The sequence below is a fragment of the Triticum aestivum genome, chromosome 3B (assembly GCF_018294505.1).
Source record: "Triticum aestivum cultivar Chinese Spring chromosome 3B, IWGSC CS RefSeq v2.1, whole genome shotgun sequence".
Lineage (NCBI taxonomy): Eukaryota > Viridiplantae > Streptophyta > Magnoliopsida > Poales > Poaceae > Triticum > Triticum aestivum.
In genome coordinates this window covers 273105562-273121647 of record NC_057801.1, presented here as the reverse complement: position 1 = coordinate 273121647, position 16086 = coordinate 273105562, and the positions used below count along the sequence as shown (strand labels likewise).

Genomic DNA, 16086 nt, shown 5'->3' with positions numbered 1-16086 from the left:
AGATGTACAACTGAGACAACAATTGGAACTGGTCTACCAAATCATTGTCTTCACCAAGCCTCCTGGTTCTATTTCCTCAACTCTTTCATTTCCTCATGTCTGTTGTTGTGTGCCTGTTCATATCTGTTTGAAGACTTTGGCTGAAGACTTTCTCAATTTCCTCAGTTCAATTTCTTCAGTCTGTCCGTCTTCTTTCTTGTGTTATCCTATGTTTACGCTTTCTGTACTCTGTGTTTGTCTTCATCTCGCCATGATAACTATGCTTGTATTATGTTATGTTTACTTCTGAGTACTTATTCCGCTGCTAGTAGTTCTTCATTTAGGAATTTCCTCACCAGCAAATTCCTCAGTGAGGAATTCAAAAAAATCGCCTATTCACCCCCCTCTAGTCAATATAATGCACTTTCACTAGGGGTGTGTGTTAATTTTTTGCTAAGCCAACTCCTTACATTTTGGCCTCACTTGTCAAAAAGTGATCAAATGGGCCAAATCATATGACCAGTGCTTTTTGTTAAAAGTTACTAAAAACACGATGACTTCTAAAATTATGTTAACGATCAAATGGTTTTTTGTAAACCTAGCCGTAAATGTGATGTTTTTTTGCTTTTAGCTTGCGTTGAAGTGGGTTCGGCCTCTAGAACTTTTTGGGGCCCGCTCATATGGTTGTATGCTGGAAAACTCGGAACATGTCGCCATGGACGCGTCATGTTGTAAACTGCGGTGTGCTTGTGCTGCTGATTTATGATTAACAGAACTTGGGATAAGTCATCCAAAGGCTGCTTCGCTATGGTGTGACAATCTTTGTGCTACCTATTTATGTGTTAGTCCAGTTTTTCATTTTAGGACAAAACATATTGAGGTAGACTATCATTTTGTTCGTGATAGGGTAGCTAACAAGCTATTAAATATCAGATTTATACCGACCAGTGATCAAGTCGCGCATGGTTCACAAACCACTTTATGTTCAACAACTGGAGGCATTCAGACGCAATCTCAACTTAGATAAGTTGTGATTGAGGGAGGGTTTTAAACTTAATAGTAACATCTGTGCGTGAGTTGTTTGGGTTGCTGTAATTAGGCCGGATTGCCCCTAATTCCTAACGTGGAGATCAAGTTAGGAAATTCTACCAAACCTTGTAACCCGTGCTCAATATATATACACGCACACGCCCCTGCTTGAAGCATACGGTTCCTCCCAGTTTTTATAGCACCACCCCGCGTGCTGCCGTGAGGTTGGCGCTGGTGGAGAGGCATCCTGCTGGAGAACGCCCCCTCGGCCGCGAGTAAGGAGGCGCTCCCCCTGCCACTGCTTCCTCGTCGTCCCCGGCTTTATCCCTCCTTGTCATGGATCCAGTGGAGCAGATGAGATAGCCGTCGTGCCCTGCCGCCGTTTGCCTGGATCCACGCTGTGGCGTGCGCTCGAGGAGGACCAGGTGGTTGGCAGCAACTCGGCTAGGCAGGGGCGAGGTGCACGTCATCTCCCTCGATGAAGACGACGCTGGCAATGGTGTTTGGCGACGATCGGGGTGTATCTGATGGGGGAGGAGCGGCGCGCCGGCGGTCAAGGGCGTCGGGGAATTTGGACTGCTTGAGGTTGTCCACATGGCGGGAGGGTTTGATTGCATTTTTAGATCTAGGGGTATTTTTTTTGCTAAGCCAACTCCTTACATTCTGGCCCCACTTGGATCAAACGGGTCAAATCACCACCCGATCAATGTTTTATGCAAAGGTTACTAACGTGATGGTTTTTAAAATTACGTTAATGATCAAGTGGGTTTCTGTAAACCTAGCCATAAATATGATGGTCTTTCGCTTTTAACTCGCGCTGAATCGAGCACGGTCTCTAGAACCTTTTGGGCCCGTTCATATTGTTGTACGCTGGGAGACTCGGAACATGTAAACTGCGGTGTGCTAGTGCTGCCGATCTAAGATTAACGCGGTTTCTGGGTCGATCGCGACGCATTAGGCTGGAGATAGTGGGAGTACCATAACCGGTGTCATGCACTTAGGAATAGCAAACATAATGATGTGGCAGAGAATTAAAGAAGATAGGGAGGGTTATAGTAACATAGATAGATACCGCAGCGAGATCGAAGCATCATTATGTTACTATAACCCGCATCCTGCCCCAACCTCTATTTTCACGGGCTGGGAGGCCGACCCGAGCTCAATCCCTATCCGCAGCGAGATTTGGCGGGAGGGACATTTCCGCACGCCCTTCCCCGCTCCCCCACCTCCGCCACCATCGCCCCGCCGCCGCACGCTCCGGTGCATCCTCCGCGGTCGTCCCTCGCCGCCATGGACGACTCTTAGCTGCCCCCCATCACCGTCGAGGTCGCACATGCCCCTTCCCCTCCGGCGGATCTCGTCGCCGACCATGTTGGCCCCGCCGTCGCTCAAGCTAGCGCCGCGCCTGCCCGCAAGCGGCAGGGCAATGTGGTCGTGCAGGGCGGGAATCCGGTAGCCCCCGCCACCAAGGCTCGCGCTCCCGGCGCCAACTCTGCTGCGTGATCTCGGCCAACGGCGGAGAAGGTGACCAAGGCCGTGGCCGGCAAAGAGGAAGAGGAATCCGGCTACAAACAAGGCGCCTCCTTCATCCTCGAACTCCATCCCAGAAAGAAGTGCCCCGCCGATGCCGTCCAAAGACGCTGCTCCCCCCGCAAGCGAGGTGTTCGACGAAATGGCCGGAAGGTATGCGTCTTCGGTCATGGTGCTTTCCTTTCGTTTTCGCCATTTGTTGCTAGCTCGTGACTTGTTATCGTTCAATATAGAGGTGGTTCAAATAATGGAACTGCCGAGTTTGTGAACTTGTTGGACACCAATGCCGTTGACATTGATCAAGCCCCGTTCGCATTCGAGTACAATGAATCGGAGGGCGGCGTGGATGATCATGGCTGTGAGGACGAATTGGCCGAGATCGAAGCGGAAGCGTTTGAGCAATCGCAATCAAAAACCGGGAAAAGCCAAAAATCGAAGAACTACACGATCTTGAAAGATCAAGCTTTGATCCAAGCATGGAGTGCGGTGTCTCTTGATGCATGCACAAGTACTTCTCAAACCGCCAAGAGATATTGGCAAATGATCGAAGATCAGTACTTCCGCATCATGGCAAAGTATCCCAATAGGACTCCACGCACATTTCGGTCGTTTCAAGGCCGTTGGGAGAACATCAAGCCTATGTGCAGCCGTTGGGCAGCTTGCTTGGAGCAAGTACGCAATGCGCCTCCAAGTGGTACCGTGGAATCCGACTATGTGAGTTTGTTTTGCCTTTGTACAAGTTGTGCATAATCATATTTGCATCATGAGAATTGATTACATCACTTTGTTCTTCACATTGTGTAGGACAAGATTGCCCAACATAGATACAAAGACATGGAAGCTTCAGAAGGCGAATTCTTCAAACTAGAGTATCGTTGGGAGTTGCTCCAAAAGTGCGAGCAGTGGAAGTTGATCGACAAAGAATCTCCACCGAAGAGAGGCTTGCTTATAAACATGGATGAAGATGAGGATGATGATGGCCCAAGAAATTTGAAAAGCCCGATGGCGACAAGAAGACTACGGAGAAGATGAAGAGAGAGCAAGAAGCATCGAGCTTGAGGGAGAAGATTGATGCCATGGTGCAATCAAACGAGTTGATGTTGTTGAAGTCATTGGAGATCAAGAAAGAGTTGGCCGAGAAGAAGGCAAAAGAGAAGCAAGAAAAGTGGCAATTGCTCAAAGAAGAGGGGCTCCGCAAAGCTGCCATTAAGGAGAGAAGAGCACGCGCCATTGAAAACAAATCCCTGTCTTTGTTGCTCGCCGAAGAGAACAAGATCATGTCAATGAACCGCGATGACATGGACGACCTCACAAAAACATGGCATGATATGGTAAGGAGAGAAATCTTGAAGAGGAGAATGGTCGCGTCAACCGGTCCGTGTTACAGTTCCGGAGATGTTTTCTCTGCTCCATATGGTGCCAGTGTTGATGATTTCGGTGCGGGAGTTGGGACAAGCGCCGGAGGTGGATTCGGTGGTGCTGATGAACTTCAAGGTGGACTCGATGACGAGAGTGAAGATCGACCAAGATGATGCCAGACATGGCCGTAACTTTTGCAAGACCCTCTTTTGCGTTTCTCGTACTGAACTTGGCTTTTATTTGCGCGTAAAACTGTGTTATGTTGTTTGAATTTGAACTTATTTGTGGGAACTTATGTCAAATGCGAGAATTGGGTGTTTTCTGTTTCCGAGTCGACGGGGCGGTGTTCGAACAGACCCCACAAAAGTCGACCCGTAAAAAAGTATATTCCGTGAATATCCTTTTATATGGGTCCTTTGGGGGGGTCTGCATCTGCACCGGTCCGAGCCAGCCCGCAAAAGCGGTTCCCCCCGAACTGCAAACGCGTTTTGCGGGCCGACGGGATGCGGGGTCTGCTAGAGTTGTCTTATCTGTGTCCGCCAAGACAGAACTGGTGCCTTGTGAGTAGTGACAACTGGCAAGGAGCGCCACCTGTCTTGGGCTTCACGATGACGTTGACAGAGGAAGACGTGGCACGGGCTACGGATAGGGCATCTCCAATGTGGTGCCGCAAGACAGACACGTTATCTGTCCAACGCGTCTCTGAACATGAATATGAAAGTCATCCATTTATTTAAACGCATATCCGAAACGCCCGTGCTCATTATAAAGGTAAATTAAACAAAATCAGACAAAAATTCACATATTTTAAAGACAAATTCAATTAAAGAAAACTAAAAGAACTACGCGAGGTACCAGATATTTCGTACGCATGCATGCCATGCCAAGTCGATCTTAACGAGCTGGTCACTGAGGCGCCGCCGATGCCACGTAGGCGTCTCCATGTTGATCCTGGACCAGTCTAGCGCGACGTCTAATGTCGTGAATGTTTCCTGACGCTCCTCCTTGGACGACGTGGTAACGTCGTTGCGATAGAGGCAATGCAGGAGGCGCCCACGCGTGTTCACGAGCGCCGGGGAGGGCCCTTGCTTCGCAGCAACGAGGCGGTGATGACGAGAGTCTCTCCATGCCGCGCCATAAGCGAGATGGCGGTGACATTAGCCGATCGAAGCGGCTCAGTGTGCTGTGCGGCCTAACCAGCTCCTCCTTGATGCAGCGTCCGATTCAGACGTCGCGGTTGCACCGCGGGAGGGGGCAGGGCCGGCCCTGTGTTTTGGAAGTCCCTAGGTGAACTCGGTGACATGGGCCCCTATATAAATTTCAACCAAATTTGACTATAATAATTCAACTGACTCCATTGACAACAATAATAACTAAATTCGAACCGACTCCATCGACAACAATAATACTAACCGTCCAGACTCCTTGACATACCCATAGTTACTACAGCGACAAGCAGGTAGGACGAAGAGATTAAAGACCAACCGTCTAGACTCCAGACGAAGGAAAAGAAAATGAGCAGCCGATACCGATGGCTGGCGCTAGCGTAACGCTTCGTAATCGATCGCATGGGCCTCGCGCCCTAGCCCATCTCGTTTTTTTACCATTTTTTTGCTGGGCATTAGTATGTATATGTACTACATCATGGGCCCCCCTCCCGCCTGGGCCCTGGGCCACCGCCCCACCGCCCATGCCCCAGGGCCGGCCCTGGGAGGGGGCTCATGATTGATGCCGCTTCAATGCGGTGCAGTGGCTGGAGTAGGCTTCTCGGTAGTCGTGTTCGCATTAAAGTAGCGCACCCACTCGTTTGGTCACGTCGCTCTGACCGACATCAAGGCCGTCTAATTGCGTCGCTCTGGACTGGCATGAAGAATTGCGGCGATCGCTCTAGAGCGGGAGGCACCACGATGACTTTGGGTGCGGCCGAGCGAGCGGGCATGTACATGGCACAGACCCCACACCCGTAAACCTCCCTCAGGTTTGGTGTCGGTTTGCGGGAATTGGGACGCGCTGACCCGTTTGCAAACATTCTCAACACTCTTTGACACAAAAACACACGTAGGAGGAAAGAAGCAGAAACATTCCTCCGAGGCTGGCGGTTAGATTTTGGAGGAACTCCATACTTGACCTCCGCAGCCTTAAACTATGGAGGCTACGAGCTCCATAAATTATGGCAGTGCGCAACCATAAGACGACTATGGTGAAGTATTATTTGGCTCAAAATTACTATACTGAAGGTTATTATAAGGAGCAGACCAATACGGCGACTCTAGTGTAATTGCTTCAAGAGAAATCGTGTACTATGTCACAAACTCGATAGTTTTCTCCCCTCACCGACTCGAAATAGTGCAATATATTATGCATACCACAGAGGGAGTGGAGTGGCTTAGTTGATTCCATCTCGCGTTTGGCTTTTGGTGAAGGTCGCAAGGCAAGCGCCGTTACGGTGGAGCCCCTGACCTGCCGTTGTTTTATGGACATGTTTGTAGCTACGTGGCGGTTATGAACCGACAAGGTGCTGTTTCGGTTTTGCACCTCCTCGTTCGTCCGTTCACCTGTTTCGGTTGAAGCTCTTCGTACATGTCTGTTGCTGCACCAAATTTTGAAAACGACCGCGTTAGCTTTGCTGTGTTTTGTTGCCAAAATTTTGCTTGCCTTTCAGCATTTTTTCCAATTAAGAAAAAACATGCTCGGCATTCTCTATTCTATTCAATTCTTGGTAAAAATACGAGCACTAATCAATTTCATGTAGGGCCTACTAGTAGTAAGATGTTTATATATGGTGCCCAAAACCGAATATATTCTCAGATGCTTCCATGATGCTCCCTCTGTCTCATAATGTAAGGCGTTTTTTTACACTACACCGATGTCGAAAAACGTGACGGAGGGAGTAATTTATTATACCATCAATAGTTTCGATGGCGCAGATTCAGCAGCACAAAACCGCCAGCGGGCCCTGGCTGGCAGTGGTTTTTGAGCGGAGAGAGAGGGAGGGAGACCACCGCCGCATTATTAGTCACCCCGCGCCCGTGCTTGGGCTTGGAGAGCAAGAAGAAGAGCACAGCAAAGCAAAGCAAACACTTTCCCTCCTTTCCATTCCATTCCCCTCAATCAATCCGCCGACTGCTCCGTTTATTTAACCGAGCCGTCCCATTCTTGGAGAGCAAGAAGCACGCCACCACCTCGCGTCCCCAAAGAATCCCCATCCCTCCCCTCCCCTCCCCTCCCCGGCCGCACACAGATCCGGCGACCGACAACAAGCCATGGTGTCCAACGGGGAGCTGTCGCAGCCGCAGGCGGGGGAGTACGGCCTCGCCGTCATGCGCCGCCGGCCCAAGACCAAGATCGTCTGCACGCTCGGCCCGGCCTCCCGCTCCGTCGACATGATCGAGAAGCTGCTGCGCGCCGGCATGTGCGTCGCCCGCTTCAACTTCTCCCACGGCTCCCACGACTACCACCAGGAGACGCTCGACAACCTGCACGCCGCCATGGACCGCACCGGGATCCTCTGCGCCGTCATGCTCGACACCAAGGTCCCTCCCCTTCTTTCGCCGATCCGATCTGTGCCCGCCTTTTTTTTTTGCTTGTTTCCTTTTCTTGCCTGCTCATGCTTGGTCTAGGTTTTGGTTCACCGTTAAATCATTTTTTCCCGGATTATAATTTGTAGATGAACTTGCAATAGCCAGGCTGCTGCTCTTCTCTCTGGGTGGGCTTGGTTGGGTGTTTTCTCTAGTACTATACTTTTTATGCCAACGATTAAAATTTGTTTTTCTCATTGGAATTTGTAGATGGACACACTACTTTTTTTATGCCGCCGATTTGGCTATTTTTAGCCATTTTCAGGATTCATTGCTCATTCGTGTTTCTTGATCTTCTTTGTGGACGCGATCTCTGATTTCTTTTGCTCCCTTGGTATTTTTTTTTCGACTGCTGCTTCTGCATGTTAGTACCTTTTGTTACGACCATGGTAAATTTGCAGGCAATTAAAGAGACAGATTGTACACGATGTTTTCGATATCCCAAGATCTAGCAATCAATTGCCTTCATTGGTCATCTAGCTTGATTTGCATGCGAACTTTGCTATCGATTGGGCCAATGTAGTACTAATACTCTCTACCAGTATCCCTGAATTTCGATTCGCTAGCTTGCCGCTGTCGATTTCATCTCCTTGTCGGCTGTCGTCCTCAGGGTGCAACCAAAGTTCCTCATGCGTTATTGTGTTTTGTTTGTTGTGGAATGTTTGTGACTACGCTGCCAATGGAGAATGCTAGTATTATTCTCACCTCGGGCAACCAACTGAAATATGGATGAACTGCCAAAATGCTAGTATAATCTTGAGTACTTTAACCTTCAGCTCAGTTAACACAAGAAGCCAAAGTGTAATATATGTAGCTCCTTTTTTCTTCTTGTTTGGACCTAGCAATGGTTTAGTAACGGCTCACGCTTCTGAAACAGTATTTTTTTTTCAGGTTACAGCTCTTGTGATTCTACTGACAACTACTCCCTCCGTTCCTAAATAATTGTCTTTCTAGAGATTTCAACAAGTGACTCATACGGAGCAAAATGAGTGAATCTACACTCTAAAACATGTCTACATACATCCGTATGTTGTAGTCCATTTGAGATGGCTAGAAAGACAATTATTTAGGAACGGAGGGAGTATTATGTTGCTGTTGCAACAAATTTTATGAATTACGTGATCAGAATCCTTAGATTCTTTTTCTCTTCTATGTCACCCACGCAAAGATGTCCAAATAGTATCTAATTATCGCATCTGAGGGTAATTTACTTTGCATGATCACTTAACATCTGATATCCATTTTATTTGATAGAATGTCCTGGTGCAGGAGTTGTCTGCAGAAGTAGCACAGTAAACTACTTTTTAGGAGCAAATATGAGCATATTTGGTTGGTGAAATGATTAAACCGTACTGGCAGAACCTATGATCTGAAACAAATCTTAAGACATCACAGACTTACTTCAGGTCCTTAGCAACTTTCAGTGGTCATTACTGTGTTCTTTTATCTTATTATTATTGGATGTGATCTCTGATTTATTTCTTTGCTCTTTTGAATTTTATTTTTTGCGAAAACTCTTGAACATTTTCTGTGATCCCCTTTCTTTTTCGCTGCTTGTGCATGTTAGTGCTGTTTTACTAGTATGGTAAATTTGCCAGCAATTAAAGCGACAGATGGCAGAACATATTTCTGGTATGAGACAATCTAGCCATTAAATGGCTGCATTGACATATAGCAAGATTTGCACGTGGATTTTGCTCGATGGAGCAATACTAGCCTAGCTGGATTTTTATTCGCTAATTTGCTGTTGTCGAGTTTGTCGGCTTGTGGTCCTCATGCTAGAGAGTTTCTGCCTATATTAGTGTGTTATGTTTTGTTCTGTTCTTTTTTGTCACAGTGCCAATGGATAATCGATTGCTTTTTCATATTGTGCTACCAACTTAATATGTTTGAATTGCCAAAATGTTTATAGTATCATTTTGTCAAACTTTAACCTATATCTCAGTTAAAAGAAGCCAACGTGTAATATGCAGTTCCTTTTATTCCTCTTGTTTGTTTTGGCCTTGTAATGTTTTAGTAATGGCCCACGCTTTTAGAGCAGTATTTTTTTGGTTATCGCGATCAAGTTTCTGATCTACCGATAATTGTTGTGCTGCTGCTGCTGCTGCAACGAAGTTTATGAATTGTGTGAATACAGTCTAGATTTTCTTCTCTTGTGTATCACGCACACAAAGATGTCCAAGTAGTATCTATGTAACAAAGTTTATGAATTCTGTGATTACAGTCTAGATTTTCTTCTCTTGCGTGATCAGCTAACTATCTATTATGAATTTTATTTTAAATACCCAATTGGTGAAGTTGTCTGCAGAGACAGAGTTAGGAGCAAATGTGAATGCAAATTTGGACCACAAAGTGATTAAACCTAACTGGCACACACATAATCTGGAACAAACATTACCTGGGAACTGGGATTAGTTGAACCATATTCTCAACAATATCATAACGCATTCACATTTGTAGCGGCTTTCTGGTATATATGTTTCTTTGTCTAAGAAAAGCATATTGTAATGGAATTCCAGCAACATAACATGAGGCTCAACTGTTTGTTGTGGCACACACTTGGTTCACATTACTGTTTTTGATCAAGGTGGGTAATGTATTTGGAAAAAAATCTTAGCATCATCGTAGCAACATTTGGAATCCTTGTTTGGATGAAGAAAGTTGCAATATGTCTGAAATTCTCACATGTGTTGAGAGCAAACTATGACAGACCTGGATGTCAAATTTCTGTCTCCATGATCAGCTTGATGGTCACAGAAATTAAATTCTCCCTCTGTAAAGAAATACAAGATAGTGATCTAAACACTCTTATATTTCTTTACGGAGGGAGTACTAGTGATCTTGTTTGTGGTGTATGGGCCTGGATGTGTGTCAGTGATGAAATGATTGTTTATCTCTTACGTGTCATATGGAGAACCATTTACCTCATTTTGTGCACACTTGTTTGCTTGAGAAAGCTTATTGATCAGATATTCGTTGGTTTTCGACATGGCAGGGTCCAGAGATCCGTACTGGATTTTTGAAAGATGGGAAGCCTATCCAGTTGAGGAAGGGCCAAGAAATTGTGATCTCCACAGATTATAGCATAAAGGGGGACGGCAAGATGATATCGATGAGCTATAAGAAGCTAGCAGTTGATCTGAAGCCAGGCAGTGTCATATTATGCGCTGATGGTACCATCACTCTTACAGTGCTTCATTGTGACAAAGAGCAAGGTCTCGTTCGCTGCTGTTGTGAGAACACTGCTATGCTTGGTGAGAGGAAGAATGTCAATCTTCCAGGGGTCGTTGTTGATCTGCCAACACTCACTGAAAAGGACAGGGAGGATATCCTTCAATGGGGCGTCCCGAACAAGATTGACATGATTGCTTTGTCGTTTGTCCGCAAAGGTTCAGATCTTGTGGAGGTCAGGAAGGTACTTGGGGAGCATGCCAAGTCAATAATGCTGATGTCAAAGGTACGCCATTCTCTCTCTTTTTTTTGTGGGTATTACACTCGTGCACTTCCACCTAGCAGATCATTAAGAGTTAACTTGAATGTGCAGGTTGAGAACCAGGAAGGAGTAGCTAACTTTGACGATATCCTGGCACAGTCTGATGCTTTTATGGTGGCAAGAGGTGATTTGGGGATGGAAATTCCTGTAGAGAAGATCTTTTATGCACAGAAGGTGATGATTTTCAAGTGCAACATTCAGGGCAAGCCAGTTGTGACTGCAACCCAGATGTTGGAGTCTATGATCAAGTCTCCTCGGCCTACTCGAGCGGAAGCAACTGATGTGGCCAACGCAGTTCTTGATGGCACTGACTGTGTGATGCTCAGTGGTGAGACAGCGGCTGGGGCTTATCCAGAACTGGCAGTGCAAACTATGGCCAAGATCTGCTTGCAGGCCGAGTCATGCGTGGACTATTCTGCTGTTTTTAAATCAATCATGTCATCAGCCCCGATTCCCATGAGCCCATTGGAGAGCCTTGCCTCATCAGCTGTCCGCACAGCCAACTCAGCCAAGGCGACGCTTATCTTGGTACTGACCAGGGGAGGAACAACTGCAAGGCTTGTAGCCAAGTACAGGCCATCCATGCCGATACTGTCTGTGGTGGTTCCTGAGCTCAAGACGGTCGAGTTTGACTGGATCTGCAGCGACGAGGGGCCTGCCAGGCAAAGCCTCATCGTGAGGGGCGTGATCCCTATGCTCAGTGCTGGCACTGCCAAGGCGTTTGACAGCGAAGCCACGGAAGAGGCACTGAGGTTTGCCATGAAGAACGCCAAGGAGATGGGCCTTTGCAACGCTGGTGACTCCATTGTGGCCCTTCACCGCATCGGGAATGCATCTGTCATCAAGCTCTTGACCGTGTAAGCTAGTGGCAGCGAAGCGACAATGCAACACCATTTTGCCCGGGGATTTTCCCTTCTTTCTTTTTGCGAGGCTACGCATACCCACAGTTTTTTGCTGCCAAGATTGCGGCAGTGCAACCTGGTTAAAACTTTGTGTTATCAAGTTGTGGCTGTTTACTCTTTATGAGAGGGTTTAGCCACCAAAACTATTATCGCAGCAGCTTGTTTTGCTACTACTACTATAACTTACTTATATGCAACGATTGAACTACCTGATAGTTGCTTCACTTCATCTGTTTGCCTGTTGTTTGCGTTATATTTCTTGCATTTGCTACTTGCTAGTTCATCTCAAAATGGTCGAGGATGATGATACAAAGGCGTTTGTTTATTTCTAACATAAGCGATTGGGCCCAGACTTGTGACTTGTGACACAGGATGGATTGATTGCCGTCGTGTAGAGTTTGAAAACTGATGAACATCAGTCATATATTTGACAAAATGTATCAAATTTAAACTGTACAACCCTTGTTTTTTCTTTTTAAATTACACCCAAATGACCGATTCACACGAAGAAGAGACGGAGAGAAAAGCTCCAAGTTTTAGCGCAGCAGCAAACCCTTGCGTGCGTGGTAGGTATGGCAATGGCGGAAATCCAAACGGAGCAGAGCAGATTTAGTCCTCAAAGTGCCGCGAGCTGCCGCCGGAAGTGGAAGTGGACGATGGTGATGTAGCCTGCGGGGAGAAGAGGCTATTGAGCCACTGTATGGACGCCGGCAGCCGGCTCACGTTTCCTTCACCATCCACATCGCCGTCTTCGCGCTCCACGGCCACATTGCCCGCTGCCTCAACTCCACTCTCGTTGCCATGACCATCCACATTGTCGTTCACCTCAGCACTGACATAGGTGACGTAGGTGGTGGTGGTGCTGCTGCTACTCCCACTGCCGCTGCCGCATGAGCTCTTTGGGTCGTCGTCCGCCGGCAGCTGGAACCGGCAGACCGGGCAGGAGCTGTGCATCTCCAGCCACGGCACAATGCACTGCGAGTGGAACCTGTGCCTGCAGGGCAGCTCCCGGGCGCGCTCGCCGGACGCGTAGTCCTCCAGGCACACCGCGCAGCTGGCCGCGTCCTCCTCGTTGCACCCACCCACCACCTCCACCGTCGGCAGCGCCTCCACGGCGTCCTTCTTTGCCGGCGGCGTGCCCTGCCGTCCCGCGTCGCTCTCGGCCAGCTGCTGCATCAGGGCGTCCAGCCCGGGCCCAAGAAAGTAGTCCCCCAGCGCCATGCCGTGCTCCCCGAGGGGGGCGGCCGCGAAGATGCTCCGCCCGAATGGGCTGTAGTGCTCTGTCTCGAGGCCGCCACCGTTGCCGAGGGCGGCCGCGGACTCAAGGCGCTGCAGCTGGCGCTCCCGGATCGCCTGCAGGAGCCGCAGGAACGCGGTGGCGCGCCGCCGGCGTCGCGAGAAGTCGACGTTGTCCAGCTCGTCCTCTGCGGCGGCCACGGCGTCCACAGTACGGCGGTTGCTGCGACGGCGCCGGACGGGGTCGCCGACCATGCTGTCGATGATGGGGGCCCAGATGGAGATGGCGTTGTCGGCGCTAGGGTAGGTGCCGCTGGCGTGGGCGTGGGCGGTGCCGGCGGCGACGCTGCTGCGGGCGGTCTCCATCTCCTCGAGGAAGCCGCTGCCGCAATACGGGCACTTGATCTCCACCCCGGCGTCCGCGGCCACGGGGCTGACCGCCGCGGCGCACATGTGGCACCAGTACCTCCGGGCGACCACCAGCTCCCCCATTGCTGTCGATCTCTCCCCCGTCAATGGAGCAGCTCTAATTCTTGGATTTGGCACTGATGAATGAATCAGGAAGGGGAAGATTAGAGCTCGACATCAGGAATGGCCAAGAATCTGAAGAATCGGAAGCCAATGCAGCACCAACTTTTGATGGATTCATGTTCTCCACACGTAGAATACAAGCTAGCTAACCACATGAGATTGCCTTTTTTTTGTTTTTGTCATCGAATCGAATGACGGGAGGGATGCACATCGTTCTTTCCAGGCTCCAAAAACAACATCTACCCAAGAATCTCATCAAGAACCAAATGCAAAACCAGGAGAGACAGAATCAATTCACAAGCAGAAAACCAACCAAATCGGAGGAGAATGATGAACAGACAAGTAATCAATTCACATGCTGAATCTTAAAAGCATCCATGGATTGATGGATGGTTGAAGGAAGAATGATCACCTTGGGCAGGGCATGTGGGGGGAGAGAACAAGGCCAGAGGGGGGCTGGCCTGTCCACCTCCTCTATATTAGCAGTACCCTTTCCTTGGGTTAATTGCTGTGGGCTCCTAATATATAGATACACGTTTACAGGGAGTGATTAAAGGCTTTGCTTGCTCAATTATTGCCTGGGGATGGGGATGCTCTGGCATTTCTAATTTTAAACCGCCTTATTTCTCCATAAAACAAACTACTTCCCTCCATCTAGTCTATTTCTTCTGCGCCGCTAAAAGTTCGGTGGCGTAGCACCTGCTTTGGTTTTCCATCCAACCCAGATATAGGACATCCCCAAGGCTCAAGGAAAACATTTTATTTTACAAAAAAAGAGTTGCGAGAGCGACAACGGAGAACGCTCCTTCTACGATCATCGAGCATGACCATGTGCGTGTCCTCGGGACGCCTTAAAGTAGTGGGTACCATCTCAGCAAACATCTGTTACATTTTTTATAGATTTAAATAGATTGTTCTTTGGATTTTTTGGGCTACCATCATTCCCAAAAAATGGAGAGTATTTCTTGGCTTGCATGTTGAGGTCGGCTGAATGTGAGGGTATACATGGTCAAGAAGAACCGGAGGAACATTTATCACTCCTTCTGTGATTTGTGCGTGGCAACTAAATCGGTGGATGCCCTCAATGTGTATGCTCATCGTTAGGGTTTCTGTTTCTCACCCCTATACCTTGGCGGCGGTTAGGGAAAACTCTCCCGTCCATGCTTCGTCGGTGAGCCCATAGATTCGCCTCCCCTTTGCACGTTGCTCCGGCAGCCGGTGACGGAAGGGGAATCCTGGTGCATTCGATTCAGTTAGTAATTTAGGTTAGGGTTTTAGTCATCGCAGGTGGGCCACTCTTAGTTAGGATTTTCTATTCCTCCTAGCTTGCAAAATTCCCCTCTACACTTGCGCATGCTTTTTCATTGACTAATTCTAGTGGTTGGCCCAGTGAGAGAATTACCCGTGTCTGTCATTAGACTTTATCTTTTCGCGGGTAGATGTCGACACTTCTTTTTCAAGTTTGTCTTTCGGGCTTCGATCCGAGTTTGTCCATCCGGACATAGTCGACGGAGCTCCAGTGTATATTCCCGGCATCTCCTTGGAGCCGTGAGGTTAATGTTTCTCATCGTGTGACGAGATTTAGTGTTAGATGCTTCAAATTTATTCAAGGAGTCAACGACGGCGATTGCGGGTCCATGTCGCTGGTTCTTAGGAGCACGTCCATGAAGACTTCCCGGCTATTATCGACAAGGTCAAACCGTCATCAATAGGGGGACGACGACATCGGCGCTTCAACGGCTCGTCCTTCTGAAGGTAGTGGTCGTTCGGTGGTCTCGGAATCTCGATGTAATTTTTATTGTGTTTGAGATGTTTTATATTCCGGTGAACTTTGATAATAGATCTGAATCATTTTCGCAAAAAAACCCTAAAACCAGTGGATCACCTAATTCTAAGGTGTGCTTCGGCCCACTAAATCTGCAAATTGAATGTCTTAGGGCATCTCTAGCCCACCCCTTAAAATGTTTTGGTGGAGCAAAATAATCAACTAACCGCATCTAGCCGAACCCTTATACGTTTAGAGGAGCAAATATTAAGGAGTTATCCCAAAAAGGCAGCCCAACTCTCTCAAATATACTCGATCAGATGCACTTCCTAGGATAAATTTCGTTTGCTCCCCCGCCCGCCTGAGGTACCATGATGCAGAGCATCCTATGAACATCATGATGTCAAGAGTCTGTTCGGCAAGTGACACGTTCATCATCTACTTCACATACATAGTGAATCAACTCCTTTACCCGTGCTCACTTGACCCCTTCGAGGATGGTATAGTACATGACACTCCTCTCATGTGCATGCATAGGTGTTATCGAAGAATCACTGATGACGAGGAGGAGTGCAAGCACCGAGAAACAACTACACCGTCCGCGAAGGAAGCATGGAAGCGACGACAGAAGAAGACGGAGATGCTGAAGTTACAACGACCGAACATTCGGATCAGGGCCGGACA

At 48.2% G+C, this 16086-nt stretch overlaps 2 protein-coding genes across 3 annotated transcripts; one reads left to right on the top strand and one right to left on the bottom strand.

Moving 5' to 3' along the window:
* The first annotated feature begins 6933 nt into the window (after nucleotides 1-6933).
* On the top strand, nucleotides 6934-12099 carry LOC123069694 (pyruvate kinase, cytosolic isozyme). Its single transcript, XM_044492624.1, has 3 exons — nucleotides 6934-7430; nucleotides 10471-10932; nucleotides 11020-12099. Exons 1-3 carry the CDS (start codon nucleotides 7161-7163, stop codon nucleotides 11827-11829), a joined length of 1542 nt encoding a protein of 513 aa, XP_044348559.1. The 5' UTR covers nucleotides 6934-7160; the 3' UTR covers nucleotides 11830-12099.
* A 163-nt stretch (nucleotides 12100-12262) lies between these two features.
* Nucleotides 12263-14319, bottom strand: LOC123069695 (E3 ubiquitin-protein ligase SIRP1). 2 transcript variants are annotated; one of them, XM_044492627.1, is made up of 2 exons: nucleotides 14050-14319; nucleotides 12263-13651 (listed from the first exon to the last, which is right to left on the bottom strand). In XM_044492627.1, exon 2 carries the CDS (start codon nucleotides 13596-13598, stop codon nucleotides 12480-12482), a length of 1119 nt encoding a protein of 372 aa, XP_044348562.1. In that variant the 5' UTR covers nucleotides 13599-13651; nucleotides 14050-14319; the 3' UTR covers nucleotides 12263-12479. The 2 variants fall into 2 exon arrangements, with proteins under 2 accessions (XP_044348562.1, XP_044348560.1); XM_044492625.1 differs by lacking the exon at nucleotides 14050-14319 and adding an exon at nucleotides 13741-14043.
* Between the last annotated feature and the right edge of the window lie 1767 nt (nucleotides 14320-16086).

What these genes read in the sequence shown, in the direction of transcription:
- LOC123069694 (XM_044492624.1), top strand. Translation starts at nt 7,161, where the DNA reads ATGGTGTCCAACGGGGAGCTGTCGCAGCCGCAGGCGGGGGAGTACGGC. An exon ending in CCGTCATGCTCGACACCAAG is followed by an intron (nt 7,431 to 10,470) that starts GTCCCTCCCCTT and finishes TCGACATGGCAG; the next exon opens with GGTCCAGAGATCCGTACTGG. An exon ending in CAATAATGCTGATGTCAAAG is followed by an intron (nt 10,933 to 11,019) that starts GTACGCCATTCT and finishes TTGAATGTGCAG; the next exon opens with GTTGAGAACCAGGAAGGAGT.
- LOC123069695 (XM_044492625.1), bottom strand. Translation starts at nt 13,792, where the DNA reads ATGTGGTTAGCTAGCTTGTATTCTACGTGTGGAGAACATGAATCCATC. An exon ending in AGAACATGAATCCATCAAAA is followed by an intron (nt 13,652 to 13,740) that starts GTTGGTGCTGCA and finishes TTCATTCATCAG; the next exon opens with TGCCAAATCCAAGAATTAGA.